This window comes from Epinephelus lanceolatus, chromosome 24, assembly GCF_041903045.1.
Source record: "Epinephelus lanceolatus isolate andai-2023 chromosome 24, ASM4190304v1, whole genome shotgun sequence".
Taxonomy (NCBI): domain Eukaryota; kingdom Metazoa; phylum Chordata; class Actinopteri; order Perciformes; family Serranidae; genus Epinephelus; species Epinephelus lanceolatus.
The window spans coordinates 11,756,314-11,775,092 of NC_135757.1; the positions used below are offsets into that span (position 1 = coordinate 11,756,314).

The 18,779-nt window shown below is 41.1% G+C and overlaps 1 protein-coding gene across 1 annotated transcript; it reads right to left on the minus strand.

Moving 5' to 3' along the window:
• Nucleotides 1–9,636: 9,636 nt before the first annotated feature.
• ndfip2 (Nedd4 family interacting protein 2) lies at nt 9,637–18,437 on the minus strand. The gene is made up of 8 exons (XM_033616046.2): nt 18,208–18,437; nt 14,564–14,792; nt 14,154–14,284; nt 13,617–13,704; nt 12,627–12,751; nt 12,477–12,543; nt 12,280–12,386; nt 9,637–12,198 (listed from the first exon to the last, which is right to left on the minus strand). The coding sequence occupies exons 1-7, from the start codon at nt 18,232–18,234 to the stop codon at nt 12,283–12,285; spliced, it is 771 nt and encodes a 256-aa protein (XP_033471937.1). The 5' UTR covers nt 18,235–18,437; the 3' UTR covers nt 9,637–12,198; nt 12,280–12,282.
• Nucleotides 18,438–18,779: the final 342 nt, after the last annotated feature.

Here is an 18,779-nt window from a genome sequence, read left to right on the forward strand (position 1 = left end):
CATGTTCTTTTAAAGATATAACCTGCAGGGCACATTGGAGGTTTCATGTTTGTGGGAAATGCCCTAAAAATCCCTGTGTATGTGCATATGTGTGTGTAGGGACGGATGTGTTGTGTGTGCGTGCAGTCTTGTGAAATGTCACAGTCCCATGCTTGACATTTGTCAACAGACAGGTATGTGTCCTGGAAACCGTTCCAAATCCATTCTTCCTGTGTGTATGAAAGATGCCCCGAGGCCCTGCTGTTTGTAGTAACTCCTGAATGAAGGAGGTGTGTGTGTACACGCCGATGCCAAAAAAGCGGAACACACAGCCATTCTGTTCTTCCGCAACACCGTGTTTCGTGCCCACTTGAAAGCAGCGCTACCTTGTGCCAAAGAGATTACATATTTCCTCACCTAGTGCCACGGGGTTAAGAAGCTTTACTCTTGTGTGGGTAACTGCTGGTGTGTGAGAAAGCGTAGGGTTCAGTGGTGGAAATTATTCAACTCTTTTTTATACACAAATTTTCACAGATATTAAAGAAATAATCAGTGGAAACTTCAAAGGAATAGTTTATATGCAGTGAGTGAAAGCTCAAACACAAAACCATCTGTATACAGAAAGAGTTAAAGTCTTGCATGTGGTTTGACAAGTCTGACATTTGCTACACTTCTGCATATGATTGGTTGGCTTTGGTGGTCTGTATTTAAATGTGGTTATTTGCTGTTTTGATTTATATCTGTGTGTGATTGGATAGTTATCAGACCACAAACATTGAACCCAGTTTCTGTTCACAAATCAACAGTTCCAGCTCCTAACACCCTGTAAACAACTTTTCATTTATACGTACATAGACATTCATACATTTTGGTTTGCGTACTGATTAAACAAAGGTATTAAATTACATGTAATTAGCAGGCCCACATAGAATCTATGGCCACATATTCCAGTGACATCTCTGCAGATTTTGTGCAGATTTAAATATAATATTGTCTAGCCAAAGGTGTGGCTCACTTGACAAATGGGATTCTTCCTTTGGATTTTGAAGTATTGCAGAAAATAAAAGTTTGATACTTACGAATTTTGTTCAGCAAGATAATCATTGCAAATTAATTTTTGAAGCATAAAAGAAATTGCCATAAGTTAAAGGCTAACGTTATGCAATACACGAACTTCACCAGAGTTGCATGACGTTAATGTTGCCACCGCTACGAGGATGAAAAGTCGCGTTCGGCATTTTAGCCACTTGTTAGCAACCACCATTTTTAAGAAACATAGAAGGTTCGAAATTTGAGACTGGTGCGAATTTTATGGCATAGAACAAAACTTGAAAATTTCTACAAATTTGTGTTAATCACAGACATTATTTTAGTCATGTAACCCAAAATCCATTTACTTTGAGATGAAGGAACCAAAAGCGAAAGATGCTAACTCTTAATTTCCACATTTTAGTACTCATTCCTGCACCACTCTGTCATATTACAAGCAAAAAAAAAAAAAAAAAAAAATCCACAGATTCCATTTTGGTCTGGTAATCAGCCACTAAAGGTGCTGGTGTATTTTAGCTGTTTCCCCCAGTTTATAATTTTTATGCTAAGCTAAGCTAAGCTAAGCTAAGCTAAACTAATCAACGCCCAGTGCTAGCTCCATAATTAAGGCACAAACAGGAAAGTGGTGTCATTCTTCTCATCAAACTTTTGGCCACAAAGCAAATTGGGATGTTTTCCAAAATGCTGAACTATTTTTTTGATGCCTCGGACATTTTCAGACAAAACTTGATACTTTGAAGCGCCTCAAGTAATTTGAGTGATATTGTCTTTTGCTTAGAAACCATGAAATTTAGCAAACCTGCTTTTTGGCAAAGGCAAGTTACTGGCTGTCAATAGAAACACCCACACACCGGAAAGCTGCTGTGTGAGTACAGGGCAGTAGGCACGCACTTCACCAGTTGATTTTGAGCACACACACACACACACACACACACATACACACATACACTCGGCAGTAGCCAGGCAGCCGAGGCCCTCAGATATGCTGTTGACAGAGATTATCAGCACAGTTCCCCGGGAGCCTTTTTCTCTCTGCATGTGACAGAGTTTACTTTGGGCTCGGACTGAACCCCGACGAGGCTCCACCTGGTCAGAATGTGGGCAAGAGACTTTCAGATAAAGAGGCGGGGAGCGAGAAAGCATGAGGAGAATTAGTTCGGAGACAGGAGAGGGCCTCATAAAGGGAAACATTTGCAAACCGGAAGGGAGTTATGTAAATGGGTCAGTCATTAAGGCCTTCTAAAAGAGAGGAGGCCAGATTGGGGCCAGGGGCAGGCGGGTAGGCAAGTGGGGAACATAAACCCATTATGTGAATAGGCTCCTCTGTTCAACGTAAGCTCCTCTTTCTTTTTCCCCTTTATTTTTTTTTAGTTTTACAGGCTTTACTTAAATGCTCCTATCAGCAATAGGTGTGCATTTCCCAGAATATCTTAAAGCAGTCATTACAGTATTTCCTGCAGCAAAGAGGCTTTTACTTGACTCATCCTTTCAGTGTAACTTCCCCCATTAGACACTGATTGTTATTCAGTGTGCCTCTGTGTTACTATGGTTTTCGGCTACATCAACACTGCATGGTTAATCCGGAAAACCTACACAGAAGATATTTTTAAACGATCATTTACATCTAAGATGAAGCACATATTTGGCACCGTTTGAACTGACGTCGTTTTTCCATCAATGTGACAACGCTCCACAACATATAGCACATGTATGGCTTCATGGCATTGTGAACTGCTGTCGTAGAGCCAGTTCTGGCAGCTCACATAGCTGTTGTCAGCGACATGAAAAAGAAAAGAGGAAGAGAGACAGAGGGGGTGAGGGTGGGGGTGGGGAGGGACAACATCCTGTGTCTAATGTGACACCTATCAAAACCTGGTGTATAATTTACACAGGAAGGGGAAGAGCAACACCTGAGCCCTGTCTGTCAGGAGGCAGGAGACAGCTTGTAGCTTCAAGGGTTTCACAGTGAACAGGCAAATTCGGTCTGGCACACAGAGGCTCTTCTCACTGCTCGGTAGTGCTCAAGTCTAGTCTTGGCCAGATGTCTGTACTGGAATCATGTTGTTTTTTTGTTTTTTTTACAGTTTACTGGCTAAAACATGATCAAACATTATTAGGCCCTACTTTACTGAAACAGCCAGAAGGTGTCACTGTTGTATATCTCTCTGAGATGCAGAGAGCAATGGGATGCATTGGATCCCTGATTTTTTTATATTTAAAAATGGGTGCCTGCAGCAGCATAAAGATCACAGGGAGCTCATGCCACCTTTACTGCAAGGCCCTTAACCTGTAACACCTCCACTGGAGCCAAACCCCAACAGATAGTCTGTGGGTTTTACTTACCAGCGCCCATATGTGAGGGGAACATGTGCAACTGGTGCCAGCTTGTGGTGAATCAATGTAATGACAATATTTTCACCATGCAGGTTGAGAACAGCATTTGGTGCTGATCAGCAAATGTTTGAAAATGCTAAATTAAGATGGTGAACATGATAAACATCATACCTAAAAGGTACAGTCCACCTCAGATTCAACAATACATATGTTCCCTCTTGCCTGTAGTGCTATTTATCACTATATTGTTGGAGTGTTGGAAATATCAACCACAGAGATGTCTTCCTTCTCTTGAATATAATTGCACTCTGCTTTTGGAGCCAAAATTGCAAAACAAAAGAAGAACAAGCAAACTCATTTCCTATTATATAATGTATTATAAGCAAGTATACCTATACAGTATATTATACGAATATGACATAAAAGCTTCATAACACTTTACAAAAAAATGTCACAATGGTCAATGGTGATACAGCCTGAGTGACACAAATAATTCCCTGGGTACTCCGGCTTCCTCCAACAGTCCAAAGACATACAAGTTAGGTTAATTGGTGACCCTAAATTGCCTGTAGGTGTGATTGTGAGCGTGAATGGTTGTCTGTCTCTATATGTCCAGGGTGTACCCCACCTCTCGCCCAATGTCAGCTGGGATAGGCTCCAGCACCACAGAAAATGAATGAATAAGTAAAGAAATGTAAGGAAATAGAGAGATAGTCTAGTGTTTGACATTGATTGGACCTACAGCAGTCAAGTAACCACCTCAGCTGGGGAAGGGCAACACCATTTGCACAAACCACAGGCAGAACAGCAGTACACCATAATACTAGAACCGGTAGTAATACAAATGGTGGCTTGATAAGTGTATTCATGATTATTTCAGACAGCAGCATGTGGTTGCCCATTGTAGCGTGGTAAAAAATAAATTATGTATTTTTTATCAATATATTGGGGTGGACATTCTAAGCATATTTTATATGCTCATATATATTATACATTGTAAATACTGCCTTGAGGCACCCATACCACAAGAGATGTTTACTAGAGCAGTATACTTATAACTAATTCTGATTCTGACTCATTCCGCTGTAGGAAAGTTTGGATGTCCAATTCTTGATTTCAGTGTAGCAAGTCATAAAACAGGAAACATCAGTGGTGCCAGGCTTTAACAGGACATATATCTGTGTATCATCCCCACAGCAATGACAGTCTATGCTATGTCTGTGCATGATTTGCCCCAGAGGCAGCATGTATATAGTAATTAGGAGGGGACCCATAGTAGACCCCTGGAGAACCCCCCAAAAGAGAGGAGCATAAGAGGAGGAGGCAAGGGAGAGAGGGATCTTTGACAGATAGGAGATGAACCAATCCAGAGCCACATGACTGATACCAATGATAAAGGGTGAAAGGGTGCAAGTTTCAAATAAAGACTCTGGCTTTTTTAATCAGATCATCTGTTTATTTTGTGCTGCAGTGTGAATCCAATTTGCAGTTTGTCCAATTTGGTGCAATCTTGAGCTGACAGGGAGCTATGCAATGACTCAGTGACTTTTCTTCCCCCTGACCAATAATGTCTTCTCACATAAAACCAAGCTTTTAGATGTTAACACAGGCAGCTATGTAAGGAGAGAGGGCCTAGTTAACAGCCTGAGGCGCTGGGGTGTGTGGATACATTGATCTAGCAGGGAGCAAAAAGCACTCCCAGAGCAGCGCTAAAGAGCCTCTGGCTTATATTTATCAAGCCTCTCCGAGCGAGACCGCTGAACTCGGATCAGTGCTTGGGTCACACCACCATTTAAACTTCAATAAAACTACAAGAGTAAAATGGGTCACAAATCACCAGTGTAGCATAGCTGGCTTCTACAGAGACTAAATCATAAAAATAAGATATCAGATCATCAATGAAACAGGAGCTATCTAAAATAGAATAAGAGGTGTTAAATCAATATTTTAGAGTACTTTGAGGACATTTTTGTAATCTATAAAACTGAAAAAGTTAAAGACATAAGAGCCATTCAACGGCAGTGCTCCCACACTGGTCCTGCACGCCCAGACTTTAAAGATATTAATGCTGCCTCATGCATACACTTTAAAAGTCCCTTTGCCTCTAAACTCATGAAACTTTAATTATATATAAAGGACTTTATTTTTCAGATGAAAAATGAAAAATTCACTTTTTATCTCTGCCAAAGAAACAAGGATGTTTTTGGTGGAAAGGAAGCTAAAAATGACCCTCGAGTGTCTTGTCATAAATTGAATCAAGCACTGAAGTTAACAGGAACCCAAAGACACACATAAAGGACATGCTCGAGTTAGTTTCTCAAGAGCTTTGACCCAAATAAAGAGTGTACTGAGCTAATCAAACTGTTACAGTAGACTCTTACAAACAGTATTTGGCTCCATCTAGTGGAGTAAAGAAAGACAAACTGCAGCAATATAGCCACAAGTGACATTACCTGCAGTGCAGAGTTTGGAGCTTAATGCTCACAATGACAAAACCAACATGCTGATGTTTAGTGAGTTTATGTTTACTAGTCATTACACGAAAACTGTTCAGTTTGGGTCCCAAATATTTAAAGGGAAAAACAGGCAGTTTTATTTTCAATGTCTGAAGACGATATTTCAATTCATATTTCTTCTTAGCATGACTGAAATTCAATAATAAAATTGCAATTTTAAGATCCTTAACTGTTTTCTGTTAATTATTTTTCATTTTGTCATGCCCGTTCTGACCATTTCTCACATCATATTTTGTGTCCATGAGTTTCATATTCTGTCCTTGTGCCATCTGTGTATTTCAGTGACATCACTCAGAGGATATGATGTCATTAAGGAGTTTGAAGAAATACAATTGAAATGCTGGTGAGTTTTAATTTTCTTAAAGATTTTTGTTTTTGGCAAATTTTTCTTTCAAAACTCTCTCTGGCAAACGTAACTTATGCAAAGTTCTACATGTGGTTATGTTAAAAAATATTAAAATTCCAAGGTCCAATCTGAACAATTTCCGTGGAATGACCCTTGCCATGGTCACAATCTCAGTTTAGCATGTTAGCGTGCTAACACTGGCTGCTTAGCAGGACACAAAAAGTACTGAGGCTGAGGGGAACATCATTGGTTTGCAGGTATTTGGTCATAAGTCAAAGTAATCGTTTCTCAGTTGCTTTCTTAATGGCATTGAGTCATTGATACGAGGTATTTACCGCTTCACTTCTCCGTCTACATGACTTTCCTCGAGGGTAAACTTTTTCTTTGCCCTCAGTGGTACAATAAATGTGTCCCCAGATGCCATAAAGATGATGGGCATGGTGGGATCTTCAGGACATTTTTTACTTCAAGTAGTTATCATTTGAACATTACATTTCCGTCTTTATTGGACTGTGAAGTGAAGGCCGGGGGATATAATACAACAGAGAATGGGCAGTGAAGCTGGTTTAAGGTCAGTTTCACACTGGGAGCGTAGCAGCAGGAGCAGCCGGGAATGAGCCTGATGATTGACTGAATGACAGCCAGTTAAGTGTTTATGCCTCAGACTCAAATGTGAACACAGGAGAATCCATCACAGAGAAAGTACTAGCTTGCCTGTGAGTTACACCAGTGGCGCCCCAAGGAATTTTTCATAATGGTGGCCAGATGGGGCCACTGAAAGTCCTGGGGTGGCAAAAACAAAAGCCATAACTGAATTTTAGGAATCCTATTATGCTGTTGAAGTATATAGGCTGGTTAAAAACTTATGTCAATATGGGGAGTTAAGGAATTACATACTGATGTGTTTTTGTTTCTTAGAATAATACTGGTACAGTTAACAATTTGAGTTCCACAACAATCTTGTTTTAATTTGTTACGTATCTGTACATGTTTGGCCGTTCATCGTCCTTCATATAGGCTGGTTGTCCTTTTACTTAAAAAGACAAATATACAGCTTTAATTTGAAGAGGTACATTGATTGTAAGCAATAAAACATTTACGGGGAAGAAGCCTTCTCAATCTTAGGGGAGACTCACGGGTACCTACAGAACCAATTACTATTCAGATATCTTGAGGTGAGGGTTCAAGGGACCCCTTTGAAAATGTCCATACTAGTTCTTCCCTAGGCAAAGTTTTGCCTTAATTTGGAGCGTTATGTAGCCTTCTTCCCAACTTGGTAGTATGAGATGGTTGGTACTGATGCATGCCTCAGGTTGTCTAGTTTCACAAGATATCATGACCTTCGAGCTATCTTAAAAACGACCCTGCCACAGCCTGTTAAAGACGCTGAATCCGCCTTTAATTATTCTCACCAGGGTGGGCCAGGAGGACCATGCCCCTTCCTGGCCCCCCCTTTGGTGCACCACTGGCTTGGCATTACATAACTCTCAGACGAAGTTAGCGACTAGCATGCAAACATAGTGGAGTATTTAGCTGTTAAAGAGTTGTTGCAGACCAAACTGTCTCTGTAGACGGAAACTCAACTCTCTAGTTGTTCCCTCGCCAAAATTTACCCTAAATTTGCAGTGTTATTTAGCCCTCATCCCGACTAGCTAGTATGACATGGTTGGTACCAATGGATGCCTTAGGTTGTCTGGTTTCACGAGATACGACTACATTCATGCTAGCTCAAAATATGATCATGGCACAGCCTCCTAAATACAATAATGTCAGCCTCCAATTGTTTTTGCTAGGTTGGGCAGCAACTGTGGTGCCAGAGGGACCGTGGCCACCCCTTGGGGGCGCCAGTGAGTCACACTAAAGGCTCATTTATGCTCCCTTTACGTACGAAAATGTATACGTCCGTTTCAAACGATGTTACCGTCACTGCCCACATACTTCCATGCGCCCTTTACGCTGGCATGGATGTTAACCAGGGAGCAGCGCAGCGTCAAAAGTTTATGACAACAACAAACTCAAAAACAAACATGGCGACTGTGGAGGAGATATTGATAATGTACCTCTTGCATAAAAGACAAAAACAGAGGCAGCGTTGTAGGAGGCGGTGGTCAGTGAGGCCGTTAAACACATCGCGCCTAGAGGACGGAGAATTCTTTTCTCTAGTACTGCCGATGAAAGGAATTGAATTGTTACTTCTTCTTCGTGTCTCACTATAGCTACGGATCAGGTAGTGACAGCAAGACTGCCCCCACGGTTCCCGGTGGTACTGCTCCGTTTGGCCCGTATCCGTAAGCTTTATGGAAACATGCAGAAATACGGACGAAATGAACACGGAGCATGGACAGAAGGCTCCTTCCGGATCCGGATCTGTATTTAACGTTGAGCATTAATGAGCCTTAACATGGCTTTAAAAGCAAAAAACAAACAAACAAAGCACAGGATCCAACAAAAACTTAACCGGCAGGCTTTTGAACTTTATTGGCATTTTTTGCAAGAGATTATCTGTCAATTCCAGTTACAATAAATGCATAACAACTTTTTCAGAAGACGTTACAAGGATTATCTTGGACTAAAAAAAAAAAGTTTGTCTGCCGTCTTGTTTTTTCTTCATTTATTTACAAACAAAGAAATGTAGTTGTACTAGATTAATCCTAATATTACCCCACTCATTCAGGTGGATAAATCATGCAGCAGAGCTATAATTCATTGAAAGGTCTTGATATTGCTGAAAGAAGCTTTAGTTGGATATGACCAGTTAAAAGAAAAAAAAAAGCATTTAAAAATAAAAAAGTTGGGCAATACTTAAGCTGTCACAGTTTAGGCTAAAAGCGATGAAACAAGACACACAATAACAATATTATCATTGTTGAAAAATAAAAAGTGCAAAAGGCAAATTATCCATTTGGGATGATTAAGAATTCCAGTTGTAAAACTTGGATGGCTACTCTTTTTTTTTTATCTTTTCTCTATCCACCACATCAAGTTAAGCAGATTCACAAATCATACTGTACAGAAGTTCTTCAAAGTGCAAATATTATGACTTGGCATAAGCTGGTATATACATTTCATTTTCTGGATGACAAAAATAATAATTAAAAAAAGCACGTTTCTCTTTGTCCAGTCAGGCTCCACTTTTCATGGTGCACAAGCTCATACAGACAACTGCACTCACACTGGACAGCATCCCCTCGCTTCATCACTGTCACCAGACATGGCAACATGTGCTGATATTGTTCTCAGTTTGTCACATGATAAAAGGTCTCCACCGTCCTAACAGGAGCTATGTTACATCACTAAGAGCGTCTCGCTCCACCTAAAGAAAATTTGAATCTAATCATAAAAGCCAAAAAAATCCCAGAGAGAGATCCACGTGTTGGGTTTCTCTAAATCATGCACGACATGCAGAACCAGTCACATTTTAATAGCTTTTATTGCATTGTCCTCTGATTGACTTTTAATTAAAATAAATTTGTTGGCAAGTGTATGAGCACCTCAGCTATATCTGAAAACTTCACTCTGGAGCGAACCTGATCTTTTAGAACTAAACTATTCGACTACACCTACTCCATGATCACAGGACTTTACATCCACGACTACTGTAGGGCATTACAGAGAACTAAATTGCATACAACTCTTTTAATTGAGTTGAACTCAAGCCTGGCACGTAACAGTTGTATTTAAAAATGCTTATCATCAGCACCAAAGCAGGAGATGAAGCGGACATCCCACACAGTCCTGCCTTTGGGCCGCTTCCCACCGATTTCACCAGAGCAGCCTGTGTGGCCTAGAAACACTGATTTGTCCAAGGAGCCTCCTCGGGAGCTTACAGATACTGTTTTGCCAGACGCATTTGGCAATCAGTGCGGAGCTTGAGAAGAGAAAAAGCAGGTGTATGATGTTTTACAGATCTGTTGTGATATACTGAACCACAGAAAGGTTACTAATGTATTTTTTTACGTATAAAATATGGTTAAAAACAGATGATTAAGTTTTGGTTTGGATAGTTAGGCAGATGCTTTTCATTTTTCTTTGATTCAGAGAGAGAAAATGTAGCCCTCCTCTAGATATGTCATGACATTTTACTGCATAGGTCAGGTCAGCATGACAGTTTTTAAAAGGCAAAGACAGGGAGGAAAAGGGATTTGTGGATCTGTGTGTGCAGATGCATTCATTAGATTCAGATCTTTTTCTCGGTAGCTCACAGATTCAGCTTGTTTTTGGTTGTTTCGATTATTTCCAAGCTGCCCTTTGTCATATTGTCTGGTCACACGGTAAAAGGTCAACAGGTGTGAAGCTCTTAAGATGTGTTTGGTTTAAAGGGTTAGTTCAGATTTTTTGAAGTGGGTTTGTACGAGGTACTTATCCATAGACAGTATATTACATACAGTAGCAGCAGGCTGGAGTTCGACATGAAAGCTCAGCAATGGAGGGAGCAAACAGCAACCGAAAAAAGTCCCACCTAAACAATCAATATCATTCAAGAGGACACTATATTTAGAATATTTTCAGTGCTTTACCTTAATGTCAGACAGTGATTTTCAGCTGGAAAGTAAAGCTGTTCGACTTCCTGTTATGTTGCTCTCTTCTTTACCAGACTCCATTGAGAAAAACAGTGATTTAATACTGCTGAATACAGGAGCTGCTGGTCTACCGCTGCCTCAATCAGCTGTTTTGTTTGTGTTACTGTGTGACTTCGGCGTTCAAACGGGTTAGTTCAGGTTCACCAGAGTCGCACAATAGCACAAACTAACCAACTGAATGAAGCAGTGGTAGACCAGCAGCTCCTGTGCTCAGTGAGCTTAAATTACCGTTTTTCTCAATGGGGTCTGATGGCTGTAGTGAGAGCATAGATAACTGATCTGTTAATGGCTTTCCGGTCTGATGGAAAGGTAAAGCAGTGAAAATACTCTCAATATAGCGTACACTTTTTTAAGGTGGCTAAAGTACGTATTGTTGCTGGCCCCCATCCACAACAGTACATCGCTCAGCTTCCACGTCAGACTCCAGCCTGCCTCTCCAAACTGGAGAAGTGCTGACTGACATCTGCTGTATGAAATACACTGACTATGGATTTACACACCATACAACCCCACTTAAAAAAATCTGAACTATCCCTTTAAAAACACTATAAGCATTGCGGTGTGTGATATGTAAGACTGAGATGTTGGAAGGATGCTCACATGTTAATGCACAAAAACGAAATACATCACATTTAAAGTAAGACTTGTTTAAAACACCCTGAACTTAAAAATATGGAATGGCAAAGCTGGAGCCCAAACTGCTTGAGATACATTGTAATGTGCAATAAGTCAAACAGGCTGCACTCAGTTTGAAATCCTTACTGGATCTTTGTCGCAAAAGCCGGAGGAGAGATGTGAATATCAAAGGCTCAGAGTAGGTTTCCACTTCCTGAACATGATCTATTTTAAAAGGTTTTCTTATTTAAATATAAGCTTATAACACAGATTTCTTGTTTACACAGGTTAAGTGATAAATGAGCAACTGTAACTTTTGTTTTACCTATGTTTAAGATGTTTCATTGAAATAGTTTCATTGTGCTTTCATTTGGTGTTTCTCAACTCTCCAGCTACTGGATATCTCATTTTGGCTGGCTGAATTTGCCTCAGGTAGCGCCGAGGTCATGCATCTCAAAAACACTCCTACTCTTGAGAGCCATGACACATACGTGGGACTGCTTTTTCACACTGTGTTGAAAATCAAAGGAAAAATGAAAAACAAAAAACAAAGCCGGGGGAAGAGATCTGATCATCAAAGACTTATTTTTTCGGCTCGGTTCAGGAGTTCAGAGTGAGCCACGTTATGCTTTTAATGAGACCGGTAACACTTTTCTCCCTGTGTCTTTTCCTTCATTCCTTCCCTGTCTCCTCTCTTCACTGCAAGGCTCCTCGCTCAGGTCATTTGAGGGGGAGGGAGGGAACTTCACATTGGAAAGGAATGCTGATGTGTGGAAACCTGTGGGGAATAATCATTAGGACACGCGGCTGCATCATATTTCTTTTTTCTTTTTAGTTTTCATCGGAGATTTTGCTTTACCTGTTAGTAGAGGAAGAAGAGGCGTGTTCTATGAGAGGTGGCCATATTCTCTGACATGTTGCGCACTTTAAGATAGTTAACAAAACCCCTGAAGAACAGCAGCAGACCTGCGGAGGGACAGCACAGTCCACTTCACAACAGAGATCTCCACCTTTGAGTCGACGAGACAACACAAGATGAAAAAAATATAAACTCACCGAGCAACAGGAAGATCCACCAGAGCCAGTACTGACCGTTGAAGTAGCCAGTGAAGTAGTCAGAGAACTGGACACAAAGATTACACGTTCAGTATTTCATCATGGAGACGTCAAAGTTCAGCACTGATATAAGAAGAACTGTGAACATACCCTGACGATAAGAATCCACTTGATGAGGGAAAGGCCGAAGCCGCAGATGGCTCCGTAGCGTCCGGCGATGGTGTTGGTCAGACAGAAGGACAGGCAGAACCCGATCCAGTTGAACAGGAAGGCCACTACGGGGACAAACAGGAAGATGCTTTATTATTTCGCTTTGCAAAGACAACATAAAAGAAAATAGACATGATGATTTTATTTAATTTACATTTCAATCTGCCATATTTGCAACAGCAGAGGAAGAACATAACGCTTTTTGTTCAACAATTCTGAGGCGACATCCACACTAAGACGTTTTCATTTTACAATGCATAACTATTGCTACGTTAACGCCATGCATCCACACTACTCCGATGTTTCGGAACCCCTAAAATGGAGACCTTTTAAAATGCTGCTGACCTTGTTTTAGTTTGAAAACTCAAAGGCTGTGTTTTAGTGTGGATGGGTGGAAACTGAAACTTTATGCAAACAGTGATGCAGACACCTTCATCCACATCCTGATTGGGTTATAGATAGCTAGGCCTACATACCTTTTGTGATTTCAACCATTTCGTGAGGGTACTCCTTTCCCATTGCCATGGAATGGATAATGCTGCAGGTACCGATCTAATATGTCGCCATATTTGCTTTGCAACGACCCTCAATCTGTTTTCTGCAGTTCCACTAGCAGTTCCACCACGTCATCAGTCCGAGTAAAAAAATCTGTGGTCTTACTTTTCTGTAGTATTTTCTATAATTAAGCACCCAACCACAGAGTAGACAATCTGCTTCCTGTATACATCTGCACCTGCATGCCCAGTGTACGCGAATGGTTATGTGATGTGTCTTTTCAGGCACCTTAGTATGGACAGATTATTTCTGAAATGTAATGCAATTCTAAAATGAAAACATCGTAGTGTGGATGTAGCATTACACTAGATTTATAATCCTGGCTCCAGCCCTATTAACAGAAGCAATTAAAATGTTACCATGAGATGGACTTACTGAAAAAGGCCAACATGAAGATTCCATCGTTCCCAACCCGAAGTTGATCGGCATCGCTGAAATCATCTCTGGGAGGGAATTCATCATCCTGGATGCAAACAAACCACATATGAGTTTGCAGTCCGCAAATGAACTAAAAGACATGTTTGACCTCCCTCACCCTGAGACCTATTTCATTCACAGGCACTGCCACTTAACACATGCTCAATCAAATCTAAATATGAATGACTCATTCATAATACGTAGCTTAGCAGGTAAGAGTCGTAATACAAACCACAACACCAGCATGTAATGAAGACTAATTACTACCATTTATTTTGTTCCTACATGTCTGTTGAGTGGGGTAGTTCAGATGTAGCGTGCTTTGAGGTAATCCCCACCCTTCTCATGTGTAAGTAAGAGAACACACACCACAAGAATAGCTTGCAAATATTATGATGTCACAAAGGTCGTTTATTACGCTTCAATGAAAGGACATTTATAAAACAATAAGAGAGATAACAAGAGGAGTGTGTGTGTGTGAGCATTTGTCTTTACCCGTGGCATCACCTCCACAGTAGAGGTCGCCATGGCGGCCGCTTTGGCTTTCTCCGCTTCGTCATATGTGGGCAGTGAGGTGGCGACGCTGTAGGGCGGAGGCACTGGGAAGTCACCTCGGTAACTGGTCTCTGTGGAAACAACAGAGAGGAGAGGACTTGGTTACAAAGGGAAGAAATGGGACTCCGTGCAGTATCTGGCTGAGCAGCTGCCAGTAATGTGGTAATGCTGCCATGGAAATCAAACACTGACTGATGAGTCAAGACTCTCCAGAAATTGCCACGAAACTGCTGCCGTAGCTATTTAAGGAAGTATGCAACCACACGTTGGAAAAATCCAGTTGCAGCTCATTTAAAGGAACTATTAGGTTAAATGGAAACTAAATAAAGCAGGATTCTTTTTATGCATACCAGGTGCTGCAGCGGTTGCTCCCAAGTCAATGGAGGCGTACGGAGGTGGAGGTACCTCTCCCTCCCCCTGAGTCCCTGATCCCGACGCTTCCGCTCCCGCTGCAGCAGGCGCCGGTCCGGCCTGGGCCTGGCTCTGGTCCTGGCTGGACGTGCCAGCCTGGGCTGTGGCAGAAGTGCATGGCTGCTGCTCGCTGGTTGAGGCCTCTGAAGAGTCGTCCTCATTGTGCAACTGCAGGAGAGGATGAGACGGGGGTTAGAGGAATCAGATCAGCTGATCAGTCAGCTAAAAAGTGTGGCTGCTCGAGGGGACGTTCACACTGTGCCAAGTTTCTAAAGCTGGCATCAATCACATATCTTCTGCCATGCAGAATGAACTGCTTTTAAAAGCTGAGACAGGTAAAGACTGTAAGATACGGTAATTGTTATTTTAGCCACCTATTTAGCCAAGTATTTTACAGTCAGACATGGGTACTGTGTTCTGATGGCAGCACCAACATCAGGTAGTTATTGTGCAACAAAATGAGCTTTGCACAATCTGTTTTTGTTTGTCAGCACAAAATGTGGGTCAGTCCCCCCTTTTATTTATTTTCCCTTTTTTAAAATGGCATTTTCAAGCTGAATGAGTGAATGGCAGCTCCCTTTGCATATTAATTTTTTCATTAAATTAATTTTATTGAACACACAAGTTAAGTCATCCTTGTTGGTCATCATGTGTAAGGCATTTATTTATCAGATATAATGAAGCAAAAGATCAACTTCTGTTTTATTTTATTTATCTTTTTTTGTGCTAAACATGTTAGAATGCCAGCCAATCATGACATCAATCAAACATTTATCAAGTTAAGCCATCTTCATTTCATTGGATAGTCAAAATCTCATGAATAAAAGGCTATTCCTGGTAGTTCTCAATGGGAATGGCGGGGTCCGCCATTCCTGCACTGTATTCAGATAGCCTGTAAGACAGCTCTGTTTAATTTCATTGTTAACAACTTCACCATTTACTGCTCACTCTCTTTATACTGTATCGCAGCTGATTAATTAACCACTAATTCAAACAGCACATTTCCCACTGTCAATCCTTCACATTAAAAGCGTTCAACTAGCAAAACACAGGTTGGCTTTTATTTTAAAGCTGCCACAAAATTTAACACTAAGGATTACAGTTTTTATTGCTACTTGGATGTGTGCGCTGTAATAATACTGCTACGGTACACATGTCTACATTTGCTTCACCGTTTGCCCTCAGCAGCATGTTTGACACTCTAAGCTAAGAGACCTGACATTACATCAGTATGTCAACAGAGGAAGGTCTCTGGAAAAGTGATACACATGTAATCGGTTAATGAGTGTCCCCGCTACAGCTGAGAGAGTCAGTGACATTAATTTTCACCAGACCAAAGAGCCAAACACCCTCTGAAATTACAGAGGGAAACATGATGGGTACAGAGCCGCTGGCGGGAAACCAGGGCGGGCAAAGTGAGGCAGGGTTTCCTCCTCACACTCTCTGTGACTTCCATCAAGGTGCCCTTGAGAAAGTTAAGTTAAACCAAAATAGCATTATGCAATCTTTTGCCCTATAACGGCAATAACAGTGATACTGATCTTGATAAAATACAACACATTTGTTTTTTAATTCTATAATATCAAGTCAAAAGTCAGCAGCACGTATAATGTTTTATGGTTGATTCTCTGGTATCTTAGCTTATAATACCTATAATTAACAGGTAAAAACCGCAGACTAGTTATGTGTTACACTGTGGACACAAACCCAGGATTAGCAAAAGCTAACTCAATGTGGCTGAGCAAGTTAAACTTGTTCAGAGCTCTGTCACAAATATCTGAAAAACACAAGTGACAGCTGTTAGGGTCGGTTTCTGGAACACAATGTCCAAGTTAGGATGAAACTGTATACTGTTGTACTGCTCACTTGTGTTGTTATACCAAACATCATGAGCCTTCTGCTTCTAAATCTTTAGTGAAAAACCGTCATGGAGTTTGCAGTTTTAGTTTGGTGATGACCTCGCTTTAGTTTTGGCTGCAACTAGGTTGGAGGTCGTGCTGTGGTAAAACACCAGCGCAAACATGGAAACCCCCTTCGTAACAACAGCTGACATCAAACTGATCACTAAGAAGTCACAGGTGACTAAGAACAGGAGAGCGCAGTTAACCACCATGTGAAAGAAGAGGTAGTCATACTTAAAAGGAAATATCTTCATCACCATGCAGATAAACTTCTCCAAAAAGCCCTCGAATTCTATCTTGTAACACTCCACCAGCACATTCGATGCACAAGGTAGGGAGTGAATGAGTGGCTGACGACTGGCTCGGAATCAAGGACAAAGCATAACGCACCCCCGCGCACAGGGGATTACATAAGATCTTAACAACATAGCCACAAGCCTCCTCATGTGTCCAAATATACCAGAAACTAATGTGAGGCTGCTCCGAGCAGCAGTGCCCCATACTTGCAGAAAAGATTTCGAGAAGAATGAGAAAGCTAGGGGGCAAAATGTGGGGAGGAATGAGACGTTTGTGAATGTCGGCATAATGAAATAAAGATGGGGCTGTGTACAAACCATAACGTCAGATAGTTTATCAGTTTGGCCGAACGTGTTGAAGTGTACAGTCTCTAAATAATCCTTGAGAATCCATCGTCCAGAAGTTGACTAATGTGTGTAGTGCTCATGTTATTTTGCACGCTCAGGATTACTGTTGAATCTGCACTTTGTCCAGGGTTGAAAAGTTAGAGCACGTCACTGATTTGCTTTGGCTCACTCTGAATCCTGTGGGATTACCACTCACATACCCTGAACCACAGGAATCGGAGCACAAAGCGGACTTTATCTCAAAGTGACCACAACTGTTTCCAAAATCCCCCAGCCGCTGTTGATGCTTCAACATGCCTGGGAACACTTTAGACAGCATTAAATGCCACGTTTAATGCTGGTTAACCCAAATGGTCACCACATTATGAAGTTGTTTTTAACTCATCCACATGGGAACACAGTTTTTACTGCCATTAATAACTCACTGAATATCTTAATATCTGCTATAAGTTACAGTCATGCCTTGGAAAAGTTAGTTATTAAGTTATTACTTGACTGAACTTTATCTAGCCCTTTGGACTTGAATAGTTAACCAGGGTGTTTGCTATTATCACTTAGCTAAGTGACTGAAAAACTCCCCTTTTAGCTACATTAATTAGCCACACAACTCCCATGCTAATGCTAACTTCCAGCTTGGCCTCTTTAAACATGTGTTAGCTTACTAACCACCGTGTAACTTAAAAGTTTAAAAGTTTTACATACCCATATACCCATGAAAATATATGTTAAGTGTGTAATATTAAATTTCATGGCCTAAAAGATTAAATTTGGCAGGCTAGCTAACGTTAGCTCAGCCAATGCGGAAGTGCTTGAAAGGCTGTCAAAACAAAACGGTTCGCGGAAACAAGTAAAAGGTAAAATACAACAGAAGTAACAATTCAGAAGCGAATTAAAAGGCTTTGCTTTCGTGTCCACCCGATTTTGTTTCTTATAGTTGAATATTAAAAAAATAGAGATGCCTCATTTCTACCAGGGCCTTGTTTCCTGTGACAGGCCGAGCTATCAAACGGTGTTTTGATCTCGTCCGTCCACACTCACCACTTGGTATCGGCTTGCTGGGTCCATCCCGACGAGATTCAGCTGGCAAGCGAGCCAGCCGAGAACACAAGATTAAAATCTGAGTTGTTTTTGCTCTTAAGTGTGTGTTAGGGACAGGAGATACTTCTCTCAGACAACAGGATACGGACCGATGACAGAAATGGCTGCAACCTACAGTGCACTCGCTTAGAAAAACACCGTTGTTGGTAAAACGTTGACCAGTCAAACTAGTCATTAAAGCTGCCACTTCCTGTCAGATATTTCAAAATAAAATATATAAAAATGTAATGCGTCAATTTGTATCTTGAGTAACACCGAAGTAATAATTAATTAGTAATAACATTTGAACTCCAGAAGCTTTGACTGCCCCTCTCACCCCTTAAAGGTGCAACATGATCTAGTCCGCCCTTTCACCAGGATTCGTCTCGTAACACAGCTAGAGCCAAGTAAATAACTGCTTATGCTAGTGGAGCACAAGCATACGCTGTCATGTCTGTCCCCAAGAAAGGGAAATCAAGGTTCCTAAAAATAAAAAAAAGACAGAAAAGGGGGGAAATTTACAAAGATGCTTG